The sequence below is a fragment of the Macrobrachium rosenbergii genome, chromosome 13 (assembly GCF_040412425.1).
Source record: "Macrobrachium rosenbergii isolate ZJJX-2024 chromosome 13, ASM4041242v1, whole genome shotgun sequence".
In the NCBI taxonomy this organism is placed as follows: Eukaryota; Metazoa; Arthropoda; class Malacostraca; order Decapoda; family Palaemonidae; genus Macrobrachium; species Macrobrachium rosenbergii.
In genome coordinates, this window is record NC_089753.1 from 24,338,785 (window position 1) to 24,365,914 (window position 27,130).

At 38.1% G+C, this 27,130-nt stretch overlaps 1 protein-coding gene across 9 annotated transcripts in view; it reads right to left on the minus strand.

Annotated features, from left to right (window-relative positions):
- Nucleotides 1–242: 242 nt before the first annotated feature.
- Nucleotides 243–27,130, minus strand: part of LOC136845039 (heterogeneous nuclear ribonucleoprotein U-like) — a 68,068-nt gene continuing 41,180 nt past the window's right edge. For 3 of the 9 annotated variants that reach the window (XM_067114751.1, XM_067114753.1, XM_067114752.1), the window contains exons 7-12: nucleotides 23,786–24,090; nucleotides 21,139–21,324; nucleotides 20,415–20,537; nucleotides 3,210–3,314; nucleotides 2,136–2,319; nucleotides 245–2,015 (exon numbers count right to left, since the gene is read on the minus strand). In XM_067114751.1, the coding sequence (XP_066970852.1) occupies nucleotides 325–2,015; nucleotides 2,136–2,319; nucleotides 3,210–3,314; nucleotides 20,415–20,537; nucleotides 21,139–21,324; nucleotides 23,786–24,090 (2,594 nt within the window). In that variant the 3' untranslated portion in view covers nucleotides 245–324. Of the gene's footprint in view, nucleotides 2,016–2,135; nucleotides 2,320–3,209; nucleotides 3,315–3,809; nucleotides 8,135–8,248; nucleotides 8,475–9,876; nucleotides 10,159–17,177; nucleotides 18,990–20,414; nucleotides 20,538–21,138; nucleotides 21,325–23,785; nucleotides 24,091–27,130 lie in introns of those variants that run through there. The other 6 variants (XM_067114759.1, XM_067114758.1, XM_067114756.1 and 3 more) reach the window with 5 other exon arrangements.

The window sequence follows — 27,130 nt, forward strand, 5'->3', positions numbered from 1 at the left end:
ATAAAATTATTAAAATACTCAGATAAAAGCATTTTTTTTTTTTTTGAACTATCAAATGGGCAGTTCTAAGTGTTTTGAAGGGGGTTTTAAGTATTCGCGGATTTAAGATATTCGCAGCGGGGTGCGGTCCGCATCCCCCACAAATACAGGGGATTTACTGTATGTATATATATATATATATATATATATATATATATATATATATATATATATATAATATATATATATATATATATATATATATATATATATATAACCAAATATGAAAAGTCACCTTTACTGCAAACAAAATATCAGAAAGTGCCTGTACTGTAATTTTCTTCACTAACGCAAACTTTTTTTTGTTTTCTTCTCCTTCTGTTTGGAATGACGCTTTCTGTCTTTTTCTCTTTGTAGCAAATTATTCTGCCCAGGCACATCTCCAAACCCCAGTTTGCTCAATACTGAACCTAAACTGTATCCAAAATTATGATTCATAGTTACAATTTTTACTGATAAATTACTTGTCTTTATACCATAAACCTTATTCTTATCCAACACTGACCCAATTTTTGAATGCAAACTTTCATTGGGGTTTTGTATCCGACCTGTGAGGCATTTGCCTAAAAGTTCTTCTTTTGACAGGTCGGTATAAACTTTATATACTGCACTAATTTCCTGGGGCGAATCTAGACAGAAATGGACCAGCATATCAGAATGTAATGGTGGCTTTTCATTTTTCGCTAATGCTTTATTATAAAAACACCAGCTGTCTTTTCCTTTAGGGCAAAGTTGATGTGCTGGGTTTTTATCTGTGCTCCTGCAATGGAAAAATGTAGCAATTATGTCATGTTTCACACTGCAAACACTTTTTCCTATATTTCTCCTAATTGCAGCGGCATAATAATTTTGCAACGTAAGTATTATGGCGTCTGTCAACTCGCCCTTCCCTGCCAACAAACTTCTTTGAGGCCTTTTCTCACTTTTCCAAACGTCTATACTCAATTCTTTTTTTAGATTTTTTAGCCGCCTAACCAAACGTTTGGATAAATGATCGATACATTCCTGTTTGGTAACAGGAATGTTGTAAGGACCATTGCCATTATTCATTGATTTGATTCCTTCAAATGCAGATGAATCCCCATCCCCCACGAAGGTTACATAGCGCATTTTGTTGTTTTTGACTGACCGTGCCCACAGCCTCTGAGCAGCCTCCTTTTCCATTGCCTCTGAAGTCCCACTGAAATTTTTGTCACACTTATGAGCATGTTCAATAATTTTCTGTGTGAATTCCTCCTCTGTAATCAAGTGTTTCGACAGGTCTTCTTCAGCCCTTTGGCAAGAAACACAATAATTGCTAAGGGTTTCAAAGTCCAAAACAAAACCTGTCTCACACTCCATTACAATTCCTATATGTACATGAGAATTTTGTCCCCTCCTCATCCACATTCCGTCATAAGACACATCTACATCTAAAACCCCTTCACTGTCAGGAGAGACGCCCATTGAAGCATAGTAATCTCTTACACATTCACCTGTATAAGCAGACATATCCTTCATATGTTGGTCAACCTTTTGATGAATGTAATCCACTATGCAGTAGTACCTATGTTTCGTCAATGGGTTTATGCCTGAATGCGTGACATTGCTGACATACCCGGTATAACCAGAACCCTGTTCAATTGAACTAAAAACTTGGCAACAGTTTGTTTTGGTTATAAAGGGCTCCAGTTGTTTAGGATGATCTGAATATGTTACTTTGTTGCAATGTTTGCACATAACATCAAAGCCTACATCACCTCCTACCTCTGTCACTTGTAAAGAAAGTTTCCTCTGGCATTTCCTAACATCACATATAGGTGCTGCATAATCGAAGAGATTCTTGATTCGATCGAGGCTCAAGACGGCTGATGAATAACCAGGAAGGGTTGGCTCCTCATCAGTAAAGTCGGGAATAATCTTGCTCAACAAATCTTCTCTGAGTTGTAAAGTTGTTGTTTTACTTTTTCCATACTCCTTCAGCAGTTCTTGATCGCCTGAAAAAAGTATATGCTATCAGTTCAAAGTTTTTTCATAACTTATAAAAATTATTATGAAAAATAATAATCATGCAGAATATATAGGAAAACAAATGACTGAAGGAAAATCATGCTTACCCAGATCTGGAACTTCTTGGATTGTTGATGTTCCGGAGGCACCAGGCATTTCTCCAACAGAGATGTTTCCCATTTGTTCCGGTCTCTCTTTTCGTAACCCCCTTAGGGCACGCATTCTTTGAAATCTTTCCTTTATAAGGGTGCTCTTCCTCTTTTTCCTTGCCACTGGAAATACGTGAATGCACTGTGGGGTCAGGAAAAGCAAATGTCAATGCAATAGGTAGTCACAATGCACAAAGTATGTCAGCAGGGCCGAAAACTCACACTCATACGTCGAGATGGGTTATGGGTAAAAGTGACGCCTTGTTAGGAAGTGTTACCTACAATTACATACTGTAATTTTATATTTCTGAAAATACACAGTAAAAATGTCAAGAAATAAAAACTATTATATGTAAACTAGTTGGCATGGTACATCTGTGATACAACTATGAAAAGTTCAAAATATCGAGATACACAGATACATATTTATTCTGATTTTATATTTTTTGAGAGAATGGGCCAGTTCTTTTTGTAGAAAATGGGTATTTTTAGTAGGAAACTAAAGTATATTTCTCACTTCCTACTATCTGGAATTAGAAAGTCATACAGACATTGTGCAAGAATTTGTGGCTCAATGTTGCTCATAGGGCGATATCGAGATACATAGATACATATTTACTCTGATATGATTTTTTTTCTTTTGAGAATGAGTCAGTTCTTATCACAGAAAGCGTGTATTTTAGTAGGAATCTAAAGTATATTTCTCACTTCCACATAAGAATACAAAGCCTTACAGACATTGTGCTACAATTTGTCGCTCAATGCTGCTCACAAGCCGGTAAATGTGGTCCAGAAATATGTATAAAACCCACCAACGAAAAAAAATTTTTTTTTAGCAATTATACTTCGTGACACATTTAGATATGAACCAGTCCAAAACTGTTAACTAAAATTTTATGATTCCTTGAAATTCGGCGGCTGGCAAGCCCCTTAAAAGTAGATAAGATTCATTCTAAATACTGTAGTTTCCTAGCGTTCCTAAAATGAATATTTCAAACCATATAAAAAGCAGTTTATAAAGGGAATACCTACTTCAGAATCCTGTTGTGCTACCTTCTCCTGGAGCGTTGTGGCCTTCTTCTGGCGCTTAGGCTCTTTGCCAGTAGCCTTGGAAGGAGCACGGTGTTTACGAGGAATCTTAGGGCACAATTAAAAAATATACACAAAAATGAAAAACAACACAAAAAGATAAGCAAAGTACAGTACACAACAGCAACACAAATTTAAGAGAATATCAAGGAAGTCAAATGTATACAAAGCATTTAACTTTGGCGCTTGTTATAGTGTTATTCCTATCACATTCCTCTACAGCAAACAGATTAAGTTCATTTTACATTGATGTACCAAAAACCCTGATAATGCCTCCGATACCCTAAAAAACCATGTCCACTCATCTTGCAACTGCCATGCAAAGTCAAACCTAACTTGCAGAACTGGTATTAAGAATCTGATTATAAAAATGCTTTTATAAATTATTTTATATCACCCTTCATAAAATACAATGTCAGTGGCTGCATGTTTTTGAAATAATTTTTTTCTACAGAATAACCTCCAAGCCTTGTTATTTCCTTAAGCAGAAAAATGATTTCATAGGCAATATGTTTTGGATGTTTGATGGAAATAACCCTCATGTAACTTTTTTTAATTTATTAGTTTTCTGTTATAAAATATCACTACATTGCCCTGGGGTAACATTGCACAAATTGTATAAAAATAATAGCAATTTATTATGTACATTCATCTTCATTTATGACTTATTTACTGCTACATAAAATGAACTAGCAATTCTTTGGTATAAAATTCCTTTTAAATTATATTAACTCTTTATCTTGAAAACAAAATGTGGGCACACTTCTATCCCTAAATATCTCTTCAGTACAGAATATACTCTTATAGATGCAAACAGTTCCTTCAAGATAAAATAAAATGCTTTTATGAAAGTAGACAAAGTATAAATTTTTACAAATGGTTTCCTCTGATAACAGCAGCTAAAATTTAATTTCTTTTGAAAACAGCTACTAAAAAGTAATTTATTTTGAAATACCAACTAAAAATTAATTTCTCTTGAAAGGACTATGGCAGAGAATAGGTAACTTTTCAAAATAACATTTATTCTGAAAATAACGTTTCATGCAGTAGTAATGTTTTATGCAGTATAAAAAGCATTACATGTGAAATTTTTGGAAGCAGTTTGATTTGGGAGTGAAACATAAATTTACTCTACATTTGCAGCAGAAAACCTTGCATGTTCCTGTGCATCCTGGGTACTTGCATCTCCCCTTTTTCTCTACAAATTCGGGAAAATGGCCAATCATGTCAGTTCTTATTGGTTTGGCTGGTATTTTTACTGTGGGGCCCTTTTTAGCTTTGGCTCTGTACAGGTCATCTACATTCACTGATGGCCTTCCCCTTTTAGGTCCACGAACCTTTCCTTTCAGTAGTAAGCAATCTGATACTTCCAGCTTGAACTTCAGAAGAGGAAGTTTATCTTTTTTTGGAGCACCACTCAGATCAAAGTCTCTGATGTAAAGAAGCCATGCTTGTATTAGCATCACATCCAAAAAATGCCAGAGAAATTTGTGGTACCATTTTTTGGACCTCAGACCAATTCTGTACAGGGCTAACAGGGAATCAAGGAGATCCACCCCACCCATGAATTTATTATACATCATGATGATTGAGGGACAGGCTATGTCTACGTATTTCTTCTCCTTAGAGTTCCACCTTTGGACAGTTCTTTGGGGCTCTACAGCAGCAAAATTACTGAGAAGTGTGACCCCTTGATTATCATACCATTTTACTACTCTTAGCTCTACATCATCCATTTGCGTTACTTGAATTACACTTGTACCACATCCCAAATGTTTCATTTGTGTATCAGAAGGCATGTTACAACCAGAAACACGATTCAGTCTCACTGTCCCAAGTGAACCAAACCCCTGTTTCCATAAAGTAGTTTGCAGAAGGGGGCTGTTGAACCAATGACCAAAGTATACTTTATGCCACATTCCCTTTGGTATTGGCTGAAGTAGATCAAGAACAATGTTGCCAGAAGCTTTCAGATCTGGTTGACCTGGAACAGGGCTTATGTTTCCAGCATAAATCTTGAAGTTATAAACTAACCCATTAGTACCTGACAGAACAAATATCTTATAACCCCACTTCTTTGGTTTCTTTGGATTATAGGTTTTCATACTTGAGGTTCCTTTGAAAGGAACCATTTGTTCATCAATGCAAAGTTTTTCAGCAGGAGAAGTACTTGAAACTTTTGAGGTGATCATGTCAAGTATGGGTCATATTTTGTATAATTTGTCTTGACAACCATCTGGACGACTTTGGTTATCATTACAGTGGAGATTTTTTTTTATAGTCTCAAATCTTTGAAGTGACATAACATCTGCTATTTTGGGGAACCTCAAGTATGAACTCCAGTACAGCCTAGCTCTTGGAATTTTTACTATGCTCATTATGTATAACATACCAATAAACTTTTCAAGCTCATCCATTGTCAAATTCAGTGGTTTGTTAGGATCATTTTGTATTGCATATTTGTTTGACTCTTCAACTAACAATTTTTTCATGGAACTGTCAAGTAATTCTTCAAAATATTCTATAGGACTCCTCACACTACCATCACCAGCATAAACTTGGCCTATAAAATCTTTCTCTAAAGAATCTACATGTTCAGATTTTTTTGTCTTCCAAACAGGTTTTCTGCTTATTTTCTTTCCTTTAGTACAGGTGCTTGGATAGTCCTCCTCTTCAGTTCCTTCATCATCTTCTGTTTCATCCTCTGAAATCTGGATTTCCGAATCTTTTTCAGGTTCATATTCATCATCATCATTTTCACTCTCCAAATTTTCATCTTCAGATTCATCTGGTATACCTGCCTCATAACCATGACCATAAAAAGATGAAGGATTCATATTCGATATCTGTGGGGGGGAAAATTCACAGTGCTAATCTAGAGAAATAATATGCCTAACATCTTATGTAACACACCATCATATAGAGATGCATATGTTCCCCATTTCACACAAGAATACTGCACTCTAGGAGCAAGATGTTACTTCAAAGACACACGCATACTACACCGCAAGTGCACAATGTTGCTTCAAAGTTACAAGCATAATTTAAATAGAATGTCTTACTGCTACTGTACTTCCATTTCGTCACCTTATTAAAATAATTGCCTAAGTCATTTTTTCAACTTTTTGGGAAATTGAAAAAAACTCTTTTTCTTGATTTTGGTATCGGTGAAATGCTTATCATTTTATAACTTCTTGATAGATGGACAAAAACATTTATATGCTTTTCTTATGCGTAAAGTGTTATTCTTTAAAATAAAACAAATTAAATTGACTTATGCAATTTTACTGGAAAATGCTAAAGTACCAGTTAGTTCAAAACAAGGAAAAAAATAGGTACACATTCTGAAAAAGTAGTTCAGACATTCTGACGATGAAAATCAGTGAAAAGTGCAAAATATAGCACCAATATATTAGTAACAAAAAGTAAATAAGTATAAGACCTTCTGAAAAATAAAGGAAAACAAAGGGAAAATTAATTATGATTCTCAAAACACTGTTTCCCTGCATCTTTTCACAATTACGATTCATCTGTATAGTAACCTCAATTTTTGAAAATAAACTTAAACAAATGAAAGGGGGAAATTAATCAAACGCTTCTCAAAACCTTGTTTCCTTGTCTTTGTTCACAATTATGACTTACAGTACCTAGATCTTGTCACTATTCATTATCGTGAGGCAAGGTATCAAAAAAATCATAGCAGTCAGCTGGCATAACTGTCTTCATGGACTGTAGGTCGCTGAATTTACGCATAGTTATAGGCAGTCTTGATGAAAACAATGGAATCCATTTAACTTCTACGTTTTGAATCCGGTGTGGCAGAGTCTCCCAAGTTGAGTGGATGTTGAAGGACACCCTGAACTTTACTGTTCCATCACTTTGGTACATTAAACCTTGCAGATCGTGAACCACTGGATCTCCTGACTTTTTACCAGGTCTGATGCTGGTGAAGAATAAATTCTCCATCTTCATGAAGTCTTGGTGCTTCATCTGTCTGACTATGTATGGGGATGGTTTGATCCTCGCACACTGAATAAGTACTGCATAATCTCGTTCTGTGAAGACATCATTCACTAGTTTTCTTTCAATAGTGCTATGCATGGAGTCGCACTCCATTTGCGTATGGCCTGCAACAAGGTACTTCTGCACGATGCTGATGCCATGTTTTCTGGCAAGAGCAGAATAGGCATTGGCAACTTTCACATTTCTGTTCTGGTAGCTACATCCATCACTCCAGATCACAAGCTCTTGTAAATTAGGGCTCTCTGAAATTATAGTTTCAAAGTGATGGTACTGCAGATGTGAAAAAATTTCACTTTTCAAGTCACCTTCAGTTTCATTCCAGATGTAGCAGTAACCTTTCTTGGATTTCAGATCATACAGTGTGAAGTTATGTACCTGGAGCTTTGTTTTGTAGTTCATAGTAGATGCCATAGTTTTAGGACACAACAGAACAGCCTGCAGATCCATAGTCCAAACAGACTTACTGGCACTGGCAGAATCTTTATCAAGTGTTTTCTCTCTTCGAGCTTCATCCTTAACTTTTATGTGTCTGTCGTATTCATCCTTGCTGATATTGCCAAATTTGAAGGATTCACATATGTCACACCAATCTTTTCGGGGGACAGATAAGTTTTCCTCATTGAATTTATCTGTGAAGTAAGAAATTTCCACAGCCCTTGCTCCACCTTTCTGAGCTTCCATTTTGTATTCCCGATGAAGGTTCGCAATGGTGGTCCCAGGATACAAAAATTTTTTCTCCTTGTACGTTGGCGTGCTCCTGCAATAATGCGAGTCCACAGTAGGCAGGCACTTCAACCAGGCTCTGAGAAATTCATTCTCAGCATCAGTCACGTGTCCATACTTTCCTGAAAAGACAAGAGAATTATAGCACTATGATATAAAACAAAGTTGACACACTGTCCTCAGTTATATGAGTAATGAAATTTGAAAACTGTCAGAAACAGATGACATACACGTACCACTTTTGGGACCAGGTTTGGCCAGTGTTTTGGCTACTGACAGACTGTCGTGTGGTGAAGATGCTGACCTTATCCACCTCATAAGAGTTCTTTCAGGGACGCCGAAGGTGGAAGCAAACATTGGTTTGCAAACTCGATGAGTTGATCCATCTGGGAGTTGTAGATTGTAGGCATAGGATGTTTGACGCCTTGATCCCTGTGGAATTTTCTTCTGCTTTATTTCTTCCTAGAAAACAACATTCTGTTTAACTCAGTTTACTTTAGTCAGTGTTTTCCACACACAAATCATGTTCAATTCATTCTGTACATATTATGTTTTGTGCAGTGGAATGTGCAGTGAGTTGTGAAAACTTCAGAATTATTTAAGGGGAGCGTTTGATGAAAAAATTGAAGAATCCAAATTTTTCCTGATATTTCACATACGGACTCTTACACCTCTTGACTATGTTCTCAGAAAGTTTTATTAAAAAATTCGCAATAGTTTTGGAGTTATAAGCCAAAACCGTAACCCTACTATCACGGAGAAAATGACATTTTTCGTATAATGTAATGATAACTTCAGTGTATCGGTAGTAATTTCAATTTAGCGATCAAGAATATCTAAATGCGGTATATAGCAACTATGTCCTATGCAAGTGCGTAGAGGCTCTGTTGGGTGAAGGAGTGTACCCTCTTGGGCAATCAGTGACAGCTCAGCTCTCGACGAAGCAAAACATCGAGCTGCCCAACCTCGCCCATGTTTTGACACACTTCATTCAGCGCACTTATATTGCTTTGCAAGTCAGTTTTTTGTATTTCTCTTGGCTTTGCAATACTTCTTTGTCCAGAGAAAACCATGCCGAGACCAAGAAAATTGAAACAACATCTACGTTCCACAAGAGAAAGGAAGAAACGACGTCATGAAGAGGGAGGCATCCAAGAGAGAGGAAAGAGGGGGACCAGGAGTCTAAATATATATAAAATACAATTCAATATACATAAAATAATAATCACAGATAACACCAATATGATATGACATATCAAATTTGTCATAAAAACCTCGAAGCGTGAGACAACAAGCAAATAAATGGACAGACAAGCAAAAAATGTCATCATAAAACTTTAGAGGCCGATATCTCAAAACTAAAGTTATCGACCTTCAATGGAAAAACTCAGACGTAACCAATTCACCTATCTCAATGAAACAAAAAGCAAATGAAAGCTAAATAAATTGTCTACAAAACTAGAGTTTTTTTTATTTTGTCCCAAAAATATTTTTGGGATTTATTTTTCCACGAAATCGATCCAAGATTTTTCAAAAATTGAAAAATATTTGTAAAAAAATTGAAAAAAACGCTCTATTACTTTATTCTAATCTATAATACCTGTCTACCACGTAAATTTCAGCTCTTAGGTTGCAATAGTTATGGCTGAGTTTTTTTTTTAAAGAATTTGGGGGGGGTTTACCAGCGAATGGGGGGAGAAGGAAAATATGAATACTGACCTTTTTGCTATGCATAAACTAACCAATGCCCAAAATTTCAAACTGATTCATGCAAAAAAACCAGTTATTAATAAAAAACGATTTTTTCAAACGCTCCCCTTAATGTTTGAGACTGTATGGAAACTAAGTTGAAATAACTTCCTACCTTTGAGACTAAGGCTCCAACGTATACTTCGCGTGCTTCCCAACTTGTCATGGACCAAAATCTTTGGAAGATGTGCTGTCGCTGCTCCTCAGTTATGAATTGACAGTAATGGGTTTTGGCTTTCTGACAAAATTTAGATCGGCATGGAGGACCCATCTTTGCATCAGGGATATCTTTACTAGTTTTCCCTTTACGTTGTAACCCCTTCAGCCATTTTTCCTTGCATGCATTCTGCATCCATTTTTCTGGATGTGACCGTTTGTGCCGTTTAGTTTTGTCCAACTGGATGGAAAAGCAAATACAGTATAATGATAATGTTATGTGTAAATTTGGATGAGATGTCGGACAAGAGAACAAAAACAGGGTTTGAACCTGAAGGGGAATGAAAACCCTATTTTTAGTCTGGGAGCCGCGAGAGCCTCATGCAGTTAACATCTGTCTTAGGCAGCGCCCCGGCTAAATCCCTTATCAGAGAACTTATAGCATGGGGTTGGCACGTATTCATTCCGGTTAACGGAAGCTTGTCACTATTGTGATAGGATATCAGGTCTCGGGGGGTCTGCACTTCGACCCCCTATCCACCACATTGATGAATCAATTCATGGCTAAACATCTACACTGGTTACACCTTTCCATCTGCGCTTCCGTGCCTAGTTCGAATGAATCGGGTCAAAACATGACTACGCATCTACTGCACATGCGCATGTCGCCAACCCAATGTAGGAATAGCCGCGCCTCCCTAAAAGGTTATACTCCCTGCAAATGAAGGGGTGGGCATAACCCAATATACTTAATACTAACTGGGAGGGTCTGAGGCTCTTGCGGCTCCCAGACTAAAAATAGGGTTTTCATCTCCCTTCGGGTTCAAACCCCGTTTTTAGTCAAAGGAGCCATGAGAGCCTCATGCAGGTGTACCAGAGAACATTTTAAAGAGGCTTTTTGTATATTTATAAAACCGTCAAACATCATTTGACAGGGAGGATGGACTTTTAGCCACTATCCCTAACCAAAAAAGCTTTTTCGCTTCCCTTGGGTTCAAACCAAAATCTAAAATCCTTTCCCTTTAAGCTGTCTCTGAAGAGACTGTGTATTGGCGAAGAGCAAAAGAAATAGACTATAATAGGAAAAAATAACCTACCGGTTTTTAAAACGCTCACTCACTTTAAAGGAAGAGTTCCTCTTGCCAGCCAATTTACCTTCCGGGCGTCCTTATCTCTTGCCCACGACTTTGCCAAGGGATAAGCGCCCAGTCTGGACACCTCGTATTTGTTTAACAGTGTTTGACAAACACTCCATGCCCAGACCACCCCGTGTACTTGGATACGCCCTCCATACTAAAGTTACCGAAAAAGGCAAGTGAGGCTGCATACTTACAGAGGTCATGTGATTTTGGATCTGATCCTGGGCATAGATCTACAATTATCTTACAAATGCTGGTTCTAAGGCTTTCTAGGCAAAGTGGGGTGCTTTCATTTGGTACCAAAAAGAGGGGCCCTTGCGTGACATGGTTGGTGTGATCAAGGTACTTTTTCACTGTGGCCACTGGACACAGCTTCGGATTAGAGGGCAAAGAAGGAATAACTACGGGTTTCCGTCTATGAAACGGATTCTCATTTTTAGCTAAAAAATCTCCAAATGAAAAAGTTACTTTACTCTTTCCGAAAGAACAAAATTGATCTCCTCTTTTTAGCGCATGGATCTCCGCTGATCTGGCTACCATCGCCAGGCCCACTAAAAACAACGTTTTTTCTAATAAGAATTTCATATTATTGTCTGACCGTCTGTTCAGAGCAGCTAAGACTATATCTAGATCCCATGATAATTCACATGGTTGTTCACTCGGCCTTCGGAGAGCCATTGATTTCATCATCATTTCAAACACTTCTGAATGCACCTCTACTCCGAATCCATACCTTAAAGGAACCGCAAGGGCCGCCTTGTGATTTTTAATAGTGGAGGAAGCCAACTTTTTTACATCAAATAAAAAAACAAAGAACTCCCCACGAAGTTATTATCGATGGTAGTTGGTTTACGGTCCCTCACAAATGAGACAAATTTGTTCCACACTGACTGATACTGTTTGGCAGATTTCCCCTTAATATTAGTGATTAAGAATTCCCTGACTTCAGGTGACCATTCTAGACACTCTTCTATCAATTCCATCCAGATCAGCCAGTCGTCCAGATAAGCCATGACATTCACCCCCTGTAGTCTTAGTTGTTCTAAGATCACTTTGGTCAATTTCGTGAACACTCTGGGGGCTACATTGAGGCTGAATGGCATCACTTTGAATCTGTACGACTTGCGACCCAGACGGAATCCTAGATACTGGAGAAAATGAGGTTGGATTGGAATGTGCCAATATGCGTCTTTCAAGTCGATAGAAGAGGTGTAGCTGTCCTTTGGCAAGGTATGCCTTATCTGATCTATCGTCAGCATTTTGAATTTGGGACAGTTTATTGCTTTGTTGAGGACAGAGAGGTCCAGAATGACTCTCCTTTCCTGAGAGTCCCTCTTTGGAACACTGAAAAGCCTTCCCAGGAACCTGATAAAGTGGCATTTCTCTATTGTGCCCTTTATTAGCATTTTGTTCACAAATAGGTTCAACTCTTGTGCTGCGCTGATGAAAGTATTTCTTGCGGAAGGGGCCCTTCCAATCCCAGCGCAGACCTTTTGATACCAATTGATAGGCCCAAGAGGACACTTTCCAGGCTTCCTGGAACCTCTTCAGTCTGCCCCTAACCTGAAATGTCTCATTGGTTGAATTGACCTCTACCACCACCTCGTCCTCCCGTTACCTTTCTTCCCTCGAAAGGATCTGCTTCTACCATGACCGCCTCGAGCCTCCTGGAACTGCCTAAATTGGGATTGCTGAGATGGCAGTGCACTGCTGGTCTTCAATGATGGCTGAGAGTGCGGCATAGGGAATTGTTTCTGGGAAGAGGGACCTTGTCCTGGGTCTGGTGCAGGAAGAGCTACCACTTTAAAAGCCTTCTTATATTGTTGCTTCTTCCTGCGTTTTGCCCCCCTTGAGTCTGCTTCCGGGTCATATCCTAGTAACTCCTCAAATTTGATACCTCGGTGGGTAGCAATATTATTCAGCTTAGTTATTAGGTCCATAGGGAAGAGGTCACTACACATGAGGGAGGCAAAAAGGAGCTCCTTTACTGGAATAGACTTCTGGTCAGCGAATTTCAGGGCTTGACGTCTGAGTTTTAATTTGGACGCCGCCCAAGCCTCCAGAAGGCGAATGAAGATTGGGCCCATGTTCCAAATTTGTAACCTTGGAAGCACTGAATCTCTTTGCTGGTCACAGCGGTATGCCTGAGATTCCATTAACGTTAAGGTTGAAATGCAGGACATTAATAGGTTCCTCGCCTCAAACTCTTGAACACACAGGGTGTGGGCAAGGTAAGGAGCGTCCGCAAAAAAGCATGAACGGGCATGGTTTGCTAGAAATTTGCCTTTCTTCATCACCTCTGTGAAGCCTGCTAATGGTTTTGTTAGATCGTCCATGGGATCTGGCAGAACTGTTCCAAAGTCCTGGAGTTCCTTTAAAGAGAACTTCATCCCATGGGCGGCTGACTCTACCCAGTTCTTTTCCCAAGCTTTGAACAGTTTATTGGTGATAGATGGGAACTTCTCACCAACTGGTACTTTCCAGGCAGGAAGGTTCCTAGCAAGAACCTGGGTGCCCAGAGCACTTCCTCACAGGTCCTGGCAGATATTAGAAAGGAAGCCCTTTGCCTGATCCTGGGTAAAAATCATGGTTTCCTCTGGTACCACATCCAGAGTCTTAGGTGTTTGGCATCGAAAGCGAAACTTACTACCTTTGAAGTGGACAAAAGGTTTTGCAAACTCTAACCTAGCTAGAGGGGTGCATACATCACTATCATAGAAGATGCCATCCACCATTCTAGCTAGCCGTGATGCCACCACCCAGGGATTATACTGCTCTGGCTTGTCCTCCACCACTCTCAAATCTGGGAAATCATCTATTTTAGTGGGTGGATCTGACACTTGTGCTTGCTCTGGAGTCTGTCCCTGAGCCCCTGTATCCAAAGATTTTGCAAGTTGTAGTTCTATCAACTTGTCCAGCTTTGATTCCATTGCAGACATCCTAGCTTCTTGTGCCGCAAACTTTCTCTTAGTAGAGGCAGTTGTGTGGACTGAAACATTATCCTCATCGACATCCATAGGAGCCGATTTACTAGGGATGCTGCCAGGAATCGGTTGATCTATTGGGGGTCGAGGCTCAGCATCAGATAGATCCCCCTCATCATCCAGATTTTCAGATTCTCCCAAATCGACTTCATCCTCCGGTATGAAGGGAGGCACCACAGTGGATGCATTAGGATCCACCACGACATCATCAGGTGAGTTTTCATAACCCCTGACCGACTGAATTCTGGCCGTGGGGAAGAGAAAATCTCTTACACCCTTGTCTGGCAAATAGCCAAGAGGACATTTTGGGCCGATTTTAGAGAATCCTCTTACCCATGCTCTTAAATGTTGTATATTAATATTTGCCATAGAGCCAGAAACAGTGTGATCGCCCATACGAGCCCATGACAGCCATTCAGTACATATGTCACACCCTTCCAGACTCCAGTATGGATGGTCCGTACCCTGTACACTGCAGGGAGCACACCCCCGACAAAACTCATGCTGAGTCTTGATGGAGTCTATCCGCTTCTTACAGGCAGCATTAGCGCACTTATTTGGCAAAGCCTATAAAAGAAATTAATACTATGAAACATCCCTAAAATGTTTAAGGAACTATGTTATATAAGCCATTATATCATGAGAAAAAACAAGCATATAGTTTTTATATTTTCGAATGAGGTGACATTCATTCTACTATCTCTAATGACTGGATTCATGCCCAGTCGACATCCCTGTTCGAGGCTCGCCTCCAATGGGTGCTAGGCACAGGGGGAAGGGGGGGGTTACCCACTGAGGGAGAGATACAACTGAAGGGCAATCTATGATCACGAACAAGAAGGCCGAATAGTACTGGGATTATGTCAGTTCTATGACACAGCAACAGATAAATCCATGCCATTCGAGTTGAGGGTATCATAGACCAAGAATGTGGGCTACCATGTAGGTTTAGCCTAGACTAGGGGATCTACAGTAGGTATATCCAATATAGGACATCGATCGCCCCAGAAGAATAACACTGGCAAGACTCGATACTCACGACTTCATTGGTGCATGGCAACAACCTTACAGCTAATAGAACGACATATCTTTATTTGAATTCATAACTCATTTCCAAACTACACTATTCGACATAAAAGAGCTACTATTTCGAATCAATTCAACATAAAAAAAAGTTACTATTTCGAATCAGTTCGTCTTGAGGTATCTGGTAACTCGACTGGGAGCCAGTGTATCATATGCAATTTTCGTTACGAAACGTTTCTGAGTCGAAGGCTTCGAAGAGCTTCGATGGAACCTTCTAGAATGTTCCAGAAGCCCGCATCATTTTTCCACTGATAATGGGACATAAATCGGAGGTTTTACACAAAAAACTCGATCAAAATGTCCAAAATATAGTTATGTCACATAACACTAAAAAGAATTACCTTAAGTACCGAAAGCGGCTATCATCCTCTTCGGTAAACCTAAAAGTAGCAAAGGTTAGCCTAACTTTAGCGCTAACGTTAGCATTCGGACTATCGATAATTTCATAACAATCAGGTTTATATAAACTTTCCAAGCATGTTTAACAGTTCACGCTAGGGTTTTTCAACATGCTGAATCTAAAAATCCTACCCTCACCTATGCTTTTCGCCTTAATTAAGGCAGAATCCTAGCCTAAATATGGGTAGCGGTATGACGCTCCCAAGCCATCATTTCGGACACGAAAAATTTATGAAAATATTAGTTAAGCAGGACTAAATTTTGTGACTGCGCTAGGGCAGGTACTTACCTTTTTCCCTGTTGACTGAGATGAAGACTCCATGCCAAATAAAGTTGAAATCCCTCAAATTAAGACGGAAAAGATTTTATCACACACCACCACAGCGCGGCTAGAAAAACACTGGGTTGGCGACATGCGCATGCGCAGTAGATGCGTAGTCGCGTTTTGACCCGATTCATTCGAACTAGCCACGGAAGTGCAGATGGAAAGGTGTAACCAGTGGAGATGTTTAGCCATGAATTGATTCATCAATGCAGCGGATAGGGGGTCAAAGTGCAGAACCCCCCCCCCGAGACCTGGAATGAATACATGCCAACCCAGTGCTACAAGTTCTCTGATAAGGGATTTAGCCGGGGCGCTGCCTAAGGCAGATGTTAACTGCATGAGGCTCTCGCGGCTCCCTTTGACTAAAAATACTTAGACTTTTATAATGTTGTTGGAGTGATGTCCTTTGATTTTACCTCACACCTGTTTAAATGAACTACTTATGCTTTCTTTCAGGATTGATAAGTTTATAAGGGATCACTGTTGCCTTTAGAGAAATCAGTAGTTTTGTATGTGTGATGAGGTTTCAGGTGTGGCTGTTGTGAGGTAACTATAATTGTCGAATAAATGGTAAGTTTGGTAATCAAATATCAAGCATTTAGATACCAAGTTTAATTTAAAGATCAGACACTGGACACTCCGTCACAATATAAATACCTACATTTTCACCACCGTCAGCATTCTCACAAATCCATGCATCATCTTTAGCTACCTCAGTTTCAGAGCCTGATGGATCATCACCATCTGGCTGGTAGTGTGGATCAAGATCTGAGTCATCATCAGCATCCAAATCTTTTACCAGTGAATGCATCTGATATCCCAGATGTTTCAGGTTCGACATGCAGCTCCGAGCTGTTGTCTGGTGTTTTAGCGTCATCATGTAGCTCTGAATAACTCATATTTTTGTCAACGGATTAGGCCTGCCACTCACAATCTATAAGGCCTATTGGCAAAATTAGGCCTGCCACTCACAATCCATAAGGCCTATCTGTGAAAGAACGAAATCCAAAAATCATAAACAAGATAATCATAGATTGCCTACCATGCCAAGGAACAGGAAGGATCTTGATAAAAATCTAATCAGTTCATTCCGAAAACCTCAAGTAAATAGGGAATTACTTGAAATTTACACATTACAGGCATCAGTACAAAGTTAACCTGTTAAGCGTCCCCCGCGGGTGAGCTCGCTGCTAACATACCGTCACGCTTTTTCTTGCAATTAGCGGTCATATCATTGATGATAATTTTTCAAAGTTAATATTGATTTTTATGCTTATAATTCATACTGTAGTTGAGAGTAGGAATTTTATTAAATGATGGGATAAAAAAACTATTAATACTACTATTTTATTTCATAAGACTACAAAATACTGAACGAAAAGTGTTATACATACATGCACTATTATTCTTTTGTATGCCAATCTCTAAAGCAAGGGGCTACACACAATCCTACTTCACAATCCTTACACCAATATGAGCTATCCCTTCTTATGTTGTTCTTCCGACACTGAGCACAAGTCCTTTGTGGCCTCTTCTTTTTATCTGTAGGTGGACAATACTCAGGAAAGTGCCTGCCAATTAGCCGTGAAGGTTTCGCTGCAAGTCGTGGGGGCCTGCGTAAGGGAACGGGTCTTTCTTCTGCATATTTCATAATCAGTCTTTCACTAATCCTCAAAATAAATTCAGGTCTTACAACCTTCCCACCAAGGGCTCTATATGTAACATAGGAATTCACAACAGACATGTCTAACAAATGTCGAAATACTTTCTTGTAATATTTCTTCAGTCTGTTTCTTGCGGTCAAAAAATGAACCAAGAGGTTATCAGACAAATCAACTCCGCCCATGTTTGCATTATAATCTGCAACTGCTTTCGGTTTATACATTTCTTTTCCTTTCCTAGATTTCACCTTCACCATAGAATCATCATGCATTGTACTCAGAACACAAACATCCTTTTTATCTTTCCATTTCAGTACCATAGATTTTTTTTGGAATTCTGCTACTTTTTCACCTTTTTTCAGTTTAGTTCCTTTTATTTTTGCTGGCACGTCCTTTCTAGTTACCCTTACAGTACCGACAGTGTCAGTTTCTTCATCCGCAAGTGCATCTGCCAATGTTGGACTTGTATAAAAATTATCTGTATATAAACAATAGCCCTTGTTCAAAAGAGGGTCCATAAGAGAGGAAACAATTCTATTAGACACAGGAAGATCCATATATTTTTCCATGTATTGTGTATCCTTACCTGCATAAATGAAGAAGTTCCATATATAACCAGTAGAACTTTCACAAAGTTCATAAAACTTTATTCCAAACCTTTTATGTTTAGTTGGTATATACTGAACCCATGATAAATTTCCCTTCCAGCCTAACAAAGACTCATCAACAAAAACGTTCCTACTTGGAATGTAATTGTTCATAAATTTCTTCAAAATAAGATCAGTGAATGGCTTTATTTTTGCTAACTTTCTTCCTGGTCCTTCTGTTATAGTACTATTGTCAACCAAATGTAAGAATTTATGCAACAAGTCAAATCTACGGCCACTCATTACCTTTCGAAAAAAAGGAGAAGAAACACTCTCTCGTGTTGAGAAATACATTGAATTGTCACACTTAGAATCAATTCCCTGTAAAATAAGTAGACCTATAAAGACTTTCATTTCGCTTGCACAAGTGTCAAACCATCTATGTACTCGTGATTGTGGAGACAAATGTTCTACATTCTCATCCAGAAACTGATTTGCAAATCTGTTTGTTTCTTTCACGACGTAATCAATGATTTCATCATCAAAGTATTTCTCAAAATATTCTAATGGATTCTCTTTATCCTCAACTGAAAATTTCACATCAGGATCAGCAACAAAAGTAAAGGGATCTCTCTCTCTCCCTCTCGGAGTCCAGTCACTCGGCAATGAGAAGTCATCTTCACTTCCACTATCGGAAGAAAAGTTTGTTTCTTCAATATCCTCATCACTGGAGGATTCAGAACTAGAGCTCTCATCATCAAATATGTCTTCAGTATCAGACACTTCGTCTAGGATATGATTTATCTCACCTGAAGACATACGCCTCCTCTTTGTGACATTCATTGCGAAAGATGTCGAAGCCATGTTGTCTCTAAAAACACCCGAAGCGTACTGAAAAAAAAAATAGTCATCTAGGCATCAAGCGACCAACTGAAAAGAGTTGCCAGGCAGGAAATAAGTCATCAATTACCAAATGATGTTCCAACATTTTCCATACGAGTAAACGTATTATTACGGGACTGACAGCTTGAAAAGCAGAGTTAAAAGTCTTGAACATAATATCCCATTGAAGGCGCTACCGAGTAGATCGCAGTGAACGTATTATTACGTGGGTGACGCTTAACAGGTTAATGAAAACCCATGACTGCTGCTGGGACTATTCACTCCCCTCCCCCACTCATTTACTTCATAATGTGTGTTATCCTCTACCCTCTTTCATATTTCATTTTCTCCTCTCAGCACATTATACACAATTGTAGATGTTTTGTACATTATCTTTGATGATGGACAAAAAACACACATAATATAGATGACTTTTATACACTGACGTGCTATGCATTCACAACTCACCATGTGTCTGATGTTTACAATCAGTAATTATACAAAACGTTAAAATTATAGAAAACGTTAAAATGTCTAAAAGAAAGAAAACTGATAAAAAAGACGTTACTATAGGAAATGTAAGGGAATACAATAGGAAATGTAAGAGAAGGTCAAATTGCCTAAATCACATTGTCTGACTTAGGCAGTAAGGTCTGAAAATTTTGCTAGCCTAACCTGCCCTTAAATGATTCAATTATGTGATCCACTCACCTGTTCAAGTTGTTCTTTTTTCACTATGCAATCCAGCTTATGACAACAAAATCCACAGAACAGGCTTACAACCCTACTTTTATCGACCTAACCTTCAGAGAGCTCTCTCTACCCTGCCACCATTTATTCAACACTCCCGCCTGCGTTTGTTTACATTTTTCTCCCTCCCGCCACTTTCGTCCTATGACGTCACAACAAGAACATACTTTTTAAACATGAGGAATGCTGTGCTATAGAAACGTCTTATAAAATTAAACATGTGCTTTCTTTTTATACATTTTTTAACGCCCATACCACTTCACCAATGCAAAAATAAAAATAAAATAATGACTAACTTATAAAACTAGCATATAATCAAGGTCTATTTGCCCAAGTCACAAGACTGACTTAGGCAGTGCAGAGACTAATGCCTAAGTCACCTTGTGATTTAGGCAAAATGTTTACTGTGAATTCTCAACCACTCATACTCAGCCAATAAGTTGGGTAAGTATATAAAAAGGTGAGCCACATCCAGGAGAACTGACTTAGGCAAAAATCCAAAAATCACCCAAAAATGACTTAGGCAATTATTTTAATAACGTGACGATTTGCTACATTGAAAGTTTCTTGAGAAATAAATTATCAAGAGCAACACTTTCACACATAAAAATATGTAGTTTTCAAGCCTTCCTAAAATGAATATTTCAAACCACATGAAAAGCTGTCTACAAGGGGAATACCTACTTCAGAATCCTGTCGTGTCTGAGGCTCCTGTGAACCCAACACCCTCTCCTCCAGAGGGATCTGACCAACAAATGTATATCTTGCCATGGGCTGGAACCATGGGTACTCTGAGCCAAAGTTCACCTGTTGGTAATAATTATCCAGTTAGCCTCATGTGAAATAGGTACATACATAGTGTTGAGTTTATTGTGGCAAAGCATTCAATTTCTCTCCAAGGCCTAGAGAAAACAATTTGTTGAGAATAAAATAACGGATTACATACTTGTGCCAAATTCACTGGATTGTAATTTTAACCTGCACCATTGCCCCATGCACCACACTTGAACTTCAAATGCAGAGCAACTACACTTCCCAGGCAAATCTACATCCTTTTATAATCAGAGAAAATAAGCAAGTTCTTGAATATTTTTAAATACAGATAGGTTATTAGTAACAAAGAATTACTAAGTTAAGGGCAGTAAACAGGAGGCAAATGTTTAGATGTAATAAGAAATATAGCAGAAATTCAATAGCCTAATGATTCACAAAAAACAGAATATCAACAATGGCAAGATAAGTAATCTATAAAAACTCCAAAATTCTCCTAAATAAAAAATGCTTTAAATATAAACAATTTAATATATATTTCTTGTATAAACCCAAGCAGGAACAAACAAGGAAACATAACTTGTAACTTTACAAGAGGAAAATGTACAATTCAAGTGATAAAGTTGCAATTACAAACCTTGAAAGCACAATTCTTGGTCAAGATGTGAGGAAACAAAGCCTTTCCCCTTAGGCTACGATGAAACACTTCGTAGCACTTCCCAAAATTCCTCCCATTCACACTAAATGACATGGTGATGGGCCTAGAATCCATGTCCAAAAAGCAGCCTATGACATCACCTTTTTTTAAGGGTTGTCCATAATCCTGTAGAACAATGTTGGTTAGTATTAAACTTGGATTTTTTTTTGCAAAAACTCAACTCGCATGACCCACTACAGAAGGTACTAAGAGTTCTTTGCACGGTTTCTCTCATACCAACTGAAGTCAACCCCCAGTACTCGCGTGGGATAAGGACCACAACCTCCTGTGAATCGCTAAAATCCACAAATACTTGGCATTCCCCTCTAAAGATGCTTATAACTGCCTCCTTTAATAGTTCAAACACCAAAGATGCCCTCTAAAAACATTTAGGACTGCCTATTAAAATAGTTCAAACACCAAAGACCCCTCTAAAAAGGTTTATAACTGCCTATTTTAATATTCCAACACCAAAGACCCCTCTTAAAATGTTTATAACTGCCTATTTTAGTAGTTCAAACACCAAAGACCTCATCTAAAAACATTTCTACAGTCATAACCCGAGCTTACGCGAGGTTAGGTTCCAGAACCCCTTGCACAAGGAGAATTTTTGCGTTAAGTTTGGCATGGTCTCTAAAAATGCTAATAAATGCTATTTGTAAAGTTTAAACACTAAATATGACCCTAATCATGCTCCCAAATTATTAAGCTAACTTTTAAACTAAATTAAAGTTACTGTAATTTCATTTAAAAATTAGCTTAATACATTACCCTTAAAAAAAGAAATAAATGGCTGACATAAAAATAGACATAAAAATAGAGAGTAGGAAGAGAAGTTCTGTCTCTCTCCCCTTCCGACCGATCTATTTTTAGAAGTCTTCCCAACCTCATTTTTAAAAACTTCTTTATTCTGTCTCTTTCTCTTTGTTCCGAAATGCTCTATGTCTCTATGTTTTATAACGGAGCATTTACAGTTTGTAGATGGTACAGGTAAAATCAGATAAATTTAAAATTATCTACTGTACAGGTAAAGACATATAGAGAAACAGTAATACGTAGGTTGCGCTAAGTTTCTTATGAACTATTACAGAGAGAGAGAGAGAGAGAGAGAGAGAGAGAGAGAGAGAGAGAGAGAGAGAGAGAGAGAGAGAGAGAGACCCCTACTAATCAGCAACACTCCCCCATCTTGTCATGTTCAAGTTACATGTCTGACAGCTTTGCCTTGCAGCTTCTTACAAAAGAGGAGGGGAAATTTATTTGTTTGTTTAAAATACGTATCACATACGAATTCTGAAATAACATTACAGTTATATTATTATTATTATTTGAAAGTTAGTACTTATTATTAGGTAAAAAATGTATTTATACAAAACAAATAAACATATACATGTACCATAAAAATTCTCTCATCTCAGTAAGAGAGAGAGAGAGAGAGAGAGAGAGAGAGAAAAATTATTACTTTAATTAATTAATGTTGTTCAATTTACACATTAAAACTTGAAAACTTATAATTACATAAAAAAAATTAAACAAACAGTTTTGCGGGGTTTCTCATATTCGAAAATGTTTGCGTGTCTGTGAAAAACTCGTGTATGACAATTAGTTAGGTTCCAATGAAAAGTTTGTGTCTGTGAAGTTCATGCAAGTTCGGGGTATTATTGTAACTGCCTATTTTAATAGTTCAAACACCAAAGACACCCCTCTAAAAACATTTATAACTGCCCATTTTAATAGTTCAGACACCAAATGTATACCTTAAACTATCATCCTACACCAAATATATCTTAAACTCCCATCCTAAAACACTTTAAACTCATTTCAAAGTCTTCTTACAACATTACCATTAAAAATATATGGCTAGTAGCTATGTGTGAAAATAATCAGGTTACCCCTTTATTCAGGCACAGCCATTTTCTCTCGTACTGTACAAGCCATCCCATTTTCTTTTTCAGTAGATAGGGGGACATTGGTAATTCACAAGTTAAGTATGTACCTAAATGTTTCAATATACATTAAAAAAATACATTTTACTGATATTTAGCTGCCTTTACGTTATTAATATTAATATTTGAAAATTAGTAAAACATCTATCATAAAAAATGTATTTAGTCACAAAAATAACATGAAAATACAGCAATTAGTAAATATTTCTCAACAAATAAATCTGCAATTACCGAATTTTCCACGAGTAATTTGGGGATAAGTGCCACAGAAAAAATCACGAATCGGTGCAGTTGCAAACCCTGAACCACAAATAGGCAGGGGTCAACTCTCCACTGTTTCCAGTCTCTTACTTTCCAACTGGTCCAAGCAGTCTCTGTAAGCTTACTTGTCAGTATTCTTTACCGTTACTGTGCTTGAATTTACCTTTCTTACCTAAGAACAAATCAATTCTGGCAAGCCCTGTACAAGTAGAAATGTTTAACACACTTTCTGCACTCATTATAATATCACTGTGATAATTTATCCTTAGGTATGCTAAAAACTCTTCATGGATAAGAACCCCATAGTAAAAATGTTTCTTATTCTATAACCTTGGTTGTACACTTGTGCAAAAACCATGCAAAATTTCAAAGTCATATCTTACTTTGAATTTCAAGTTTGTAGATGCCTCTGCTGTTCCACCATAACCATAGCTGAAGGGCTCCTCTCCAAGTGTCATTTCAGCATCACCAATGGACCACCCACATCGTAGACCGTAGGGATGTTGTTCCCCTTCAAGGTGAGGAACTGCCAAGTGATCTTCTACTTTAACTTCATAGAATAAGTGACCATGCAGGAAACCATATCTAGCACGAACTCCATGCCATACATAAGCAGAACCATCTGAGGTCATAGGTTTTGCACTCAAGAAGGTCTCCTTATCTATGATCAAACTCAAATCTCTGTTGTCTGTGGAGCAAAAGTCGCATATCAAATGGCATCCCTATTCATAAATACATCACAATGAATTTAAGGCAAGTTTTACAAAATTTGTTGATGATAACTGAGCTATAATTACTATGCTATAATTTTAAGACGATCCAAGGAAGTTTAAAATTTCACAAGACTAATGTAGCATTTTCTGGATCGGGGTCCCGTGTCACCCGGTGAAAAAGTCCATTCAGCACTTATTTCTAGGTATCATTGGGTCTGCTATTAGGCAGGAAGTATTTTCTTAATACAAGCCTATTCAGGTGCTATTCTAAGCTCATGATCTTAGACGGTGACCACTTACATTATTTTCATTACATGAACTTAGAGGACCTTACTAATGTTCAGGGTAGAATTCTCCTAGTTTTCAACGTCTCTATTTAAGTCTTTAATAGCATAAGAATGATGTTTATTTCTCTGTTATTATTTCACCGGGTGACATGGGACTCGATCCAGAAAAAGGATTTTGACAAAGGAAAAATCTATTTCTGGAGAGGGGACCGTGTCACCCGGTGACCCACCCTGTTTTTCATTCTCTCCTCCCATGGTAAACTTCATTCTAGTGAGGTGGGTGCTAACCTGGAATGCGGCTAGTGTTGCCTTGTATACAGTCCGCGAGTAGTGCATGGGCTTGTATTGGCACCTCTCTCGTTGGAACTTTTGACATTGGGAATCTCTATAGGATAAGGTTCCGTGTTTTTAGTTCACCCTTTTCCATACACGACTCCATCTAGTGGAGCTCGCTCTGGGGGTAGTAACTCCAGCATTTCATTTAGCTTTCTCTGGTATCTAGCAACGGAATTACCTTTCATAAGTGCTGAATGGACTTTTTCACCGGGTGACACGGGCCCCTCTCCAGAAATAGATTTTTCCTTTGTCAAAACCCTTTAAGTACCACTTGGAGCACTTTCTGGTAGAAATAGAAGAAAGTCTCAAACTGGTCATAGCTGTGGGCAAAATCTAGACCTATTCAAAAATCTCTTACTAGAAATATATGAGCCATACTCCTGTACAAAACTACAATTAATCATTATCATCACAATAATAGTAACAATATCAAAGTTAAATAAAAATTTATTTTCCAATATACACATTAATGAACCACCACCTAATCATGTGGTCAGCTGCTGTCGTAGACACTCGCAAGGAAATAAGATGCCCACCAACTGAGTAGGTATCCATACTGGGCGTCAGTGCCTCTGGTGCTGGTAAACAATTCCCTTTGCTGTTTAGACTTACTACAGGAAAGAGGTGGTTGGGAGACGGCCATTTACTAGTAAACAAATGGGTTTATACTAAACAAATAAATTTTTAATTTAAAACACCCCATTACTCTGCCATAACTAAGTAGCTATATAAGTCAACAGGTGTTTCTGATGTAACAAAATAAAGAGCAACTATACTCTATATTTTTTTAATCTTGTGAAAATGCACTTAAAAGTGATGGGCAGCTTGATGATGATTTAAGTGCATACCATGTCTGAACAGTATTGTTATATTTCATACAACTGCCTGGTAATCTGAATAAATGCTTATTTAATAACCCCAAATTTCTCTACCAAATATATGTTGTCTATTAAAAATGCTGCCAAACTGAGTGTGAAAATGTGTTTGCAGTCACCAAAATCAGTCTTAAAATGGGTTTCAGATACACAGTACTGCAGGCAAAACATTTTAATGTGTTTTCCAAATATTTTAATGCAAACTGGAACTAACAAGTGCATGTTAGAAAAAACTATCATCATATTCTTTTCCTTCTGTAAAAAGAAAAAATGGGGGTTAAGAGGAAAAAAAATTTTTCTTATTCATTGCACAAACCACAGACAAAAATGAAGGAAAGGCGCAACATTCCACTTGGACTATAAAACCATGAACACGATGGCTTCCACTGACTAGCAAGAAGGGGAAAGGCAATAGATTGGGATGAGCATGTACTGATCTGCCAGGGATATCCCAAATCCCTCAAAATCCTTTAACCATTATGCCCTGCAACACAACAATTGAGATTTTGCCAGTAAAAGTCAAATTGCCAAGATCGTGGCAATCCAACTTCTGGCCTTTTACCTAATGTTTACATCTGGTAGTGATGTATTTTTACAACAGTAGAGGCCTGTCATTGGCTAACAAGTTTCTATGGCCACCAGCCAGCCAATCACATTTTAATTTTCTTCTTGACTAGAAGGAAGGAGCCTTTTGTTCGTGTAAATCTGCAAACGTGCAACGAGAGTCTTTGCATTATTTTTTTTTATTTTCTTAATAAAGCAATTTGAATGCATAGTTAATACTCTGTGTATATGTTAATGAATGTATGAAGAATAGTCTAAGTGGATTTATTGCATTGATATTTCCTTTTTTCAAGTGTAAAATTGTTGTTTTATTTTCGGTCCTAGCCTAGGCTACGTTTGTTTATGTTTGTCAGGGGTTTGTTTACGTTCTTCAGGGGAAGAGTGCGATCTAACAAAATATATGATGTGATCATAACACAATTTTTTTTCAGTATAAGTACAGCACTGAAGTGGTTAGTGTTGTGGAATGACACTCAGATGTCGCAGGTTCGCGTTTCCCCCCGGGGTGATGAAAAATCACTGGCTCTCTATCATGATCAATTACTACTGCAGTGTGGGGTCTGCAGCAGGAGGTTGAAACCAACATTCTTTGGAAGCTTGAATTTCAAGTCAATGGCCCCTTTAGTGTGCTTGTTCCATGTGAATGGGTTTCATCTACTTAAATAACACAATACTGTAATACAGTAATATTACAACTTTTCATGATAAAATTAATTATTTGTCTTCAAGCCGTTGGGTGCGATCGCCATTTACAAAAAAGACAAAATACGCTTGGCTTACCCACTCAAACTGTCAGTGTAGTCATCTGTTTTCCCACCAGATGGTGCTGAAATGTTTACGTTCTTGTCAGAATTCTTCATGACCATCCACTAAGATGTAGGGAGGCTGGGTGGGTTTCCACTTTAACAGTAGGTAAGTACAGTATCCAAATAATTCATTTTACCATGAAAAAT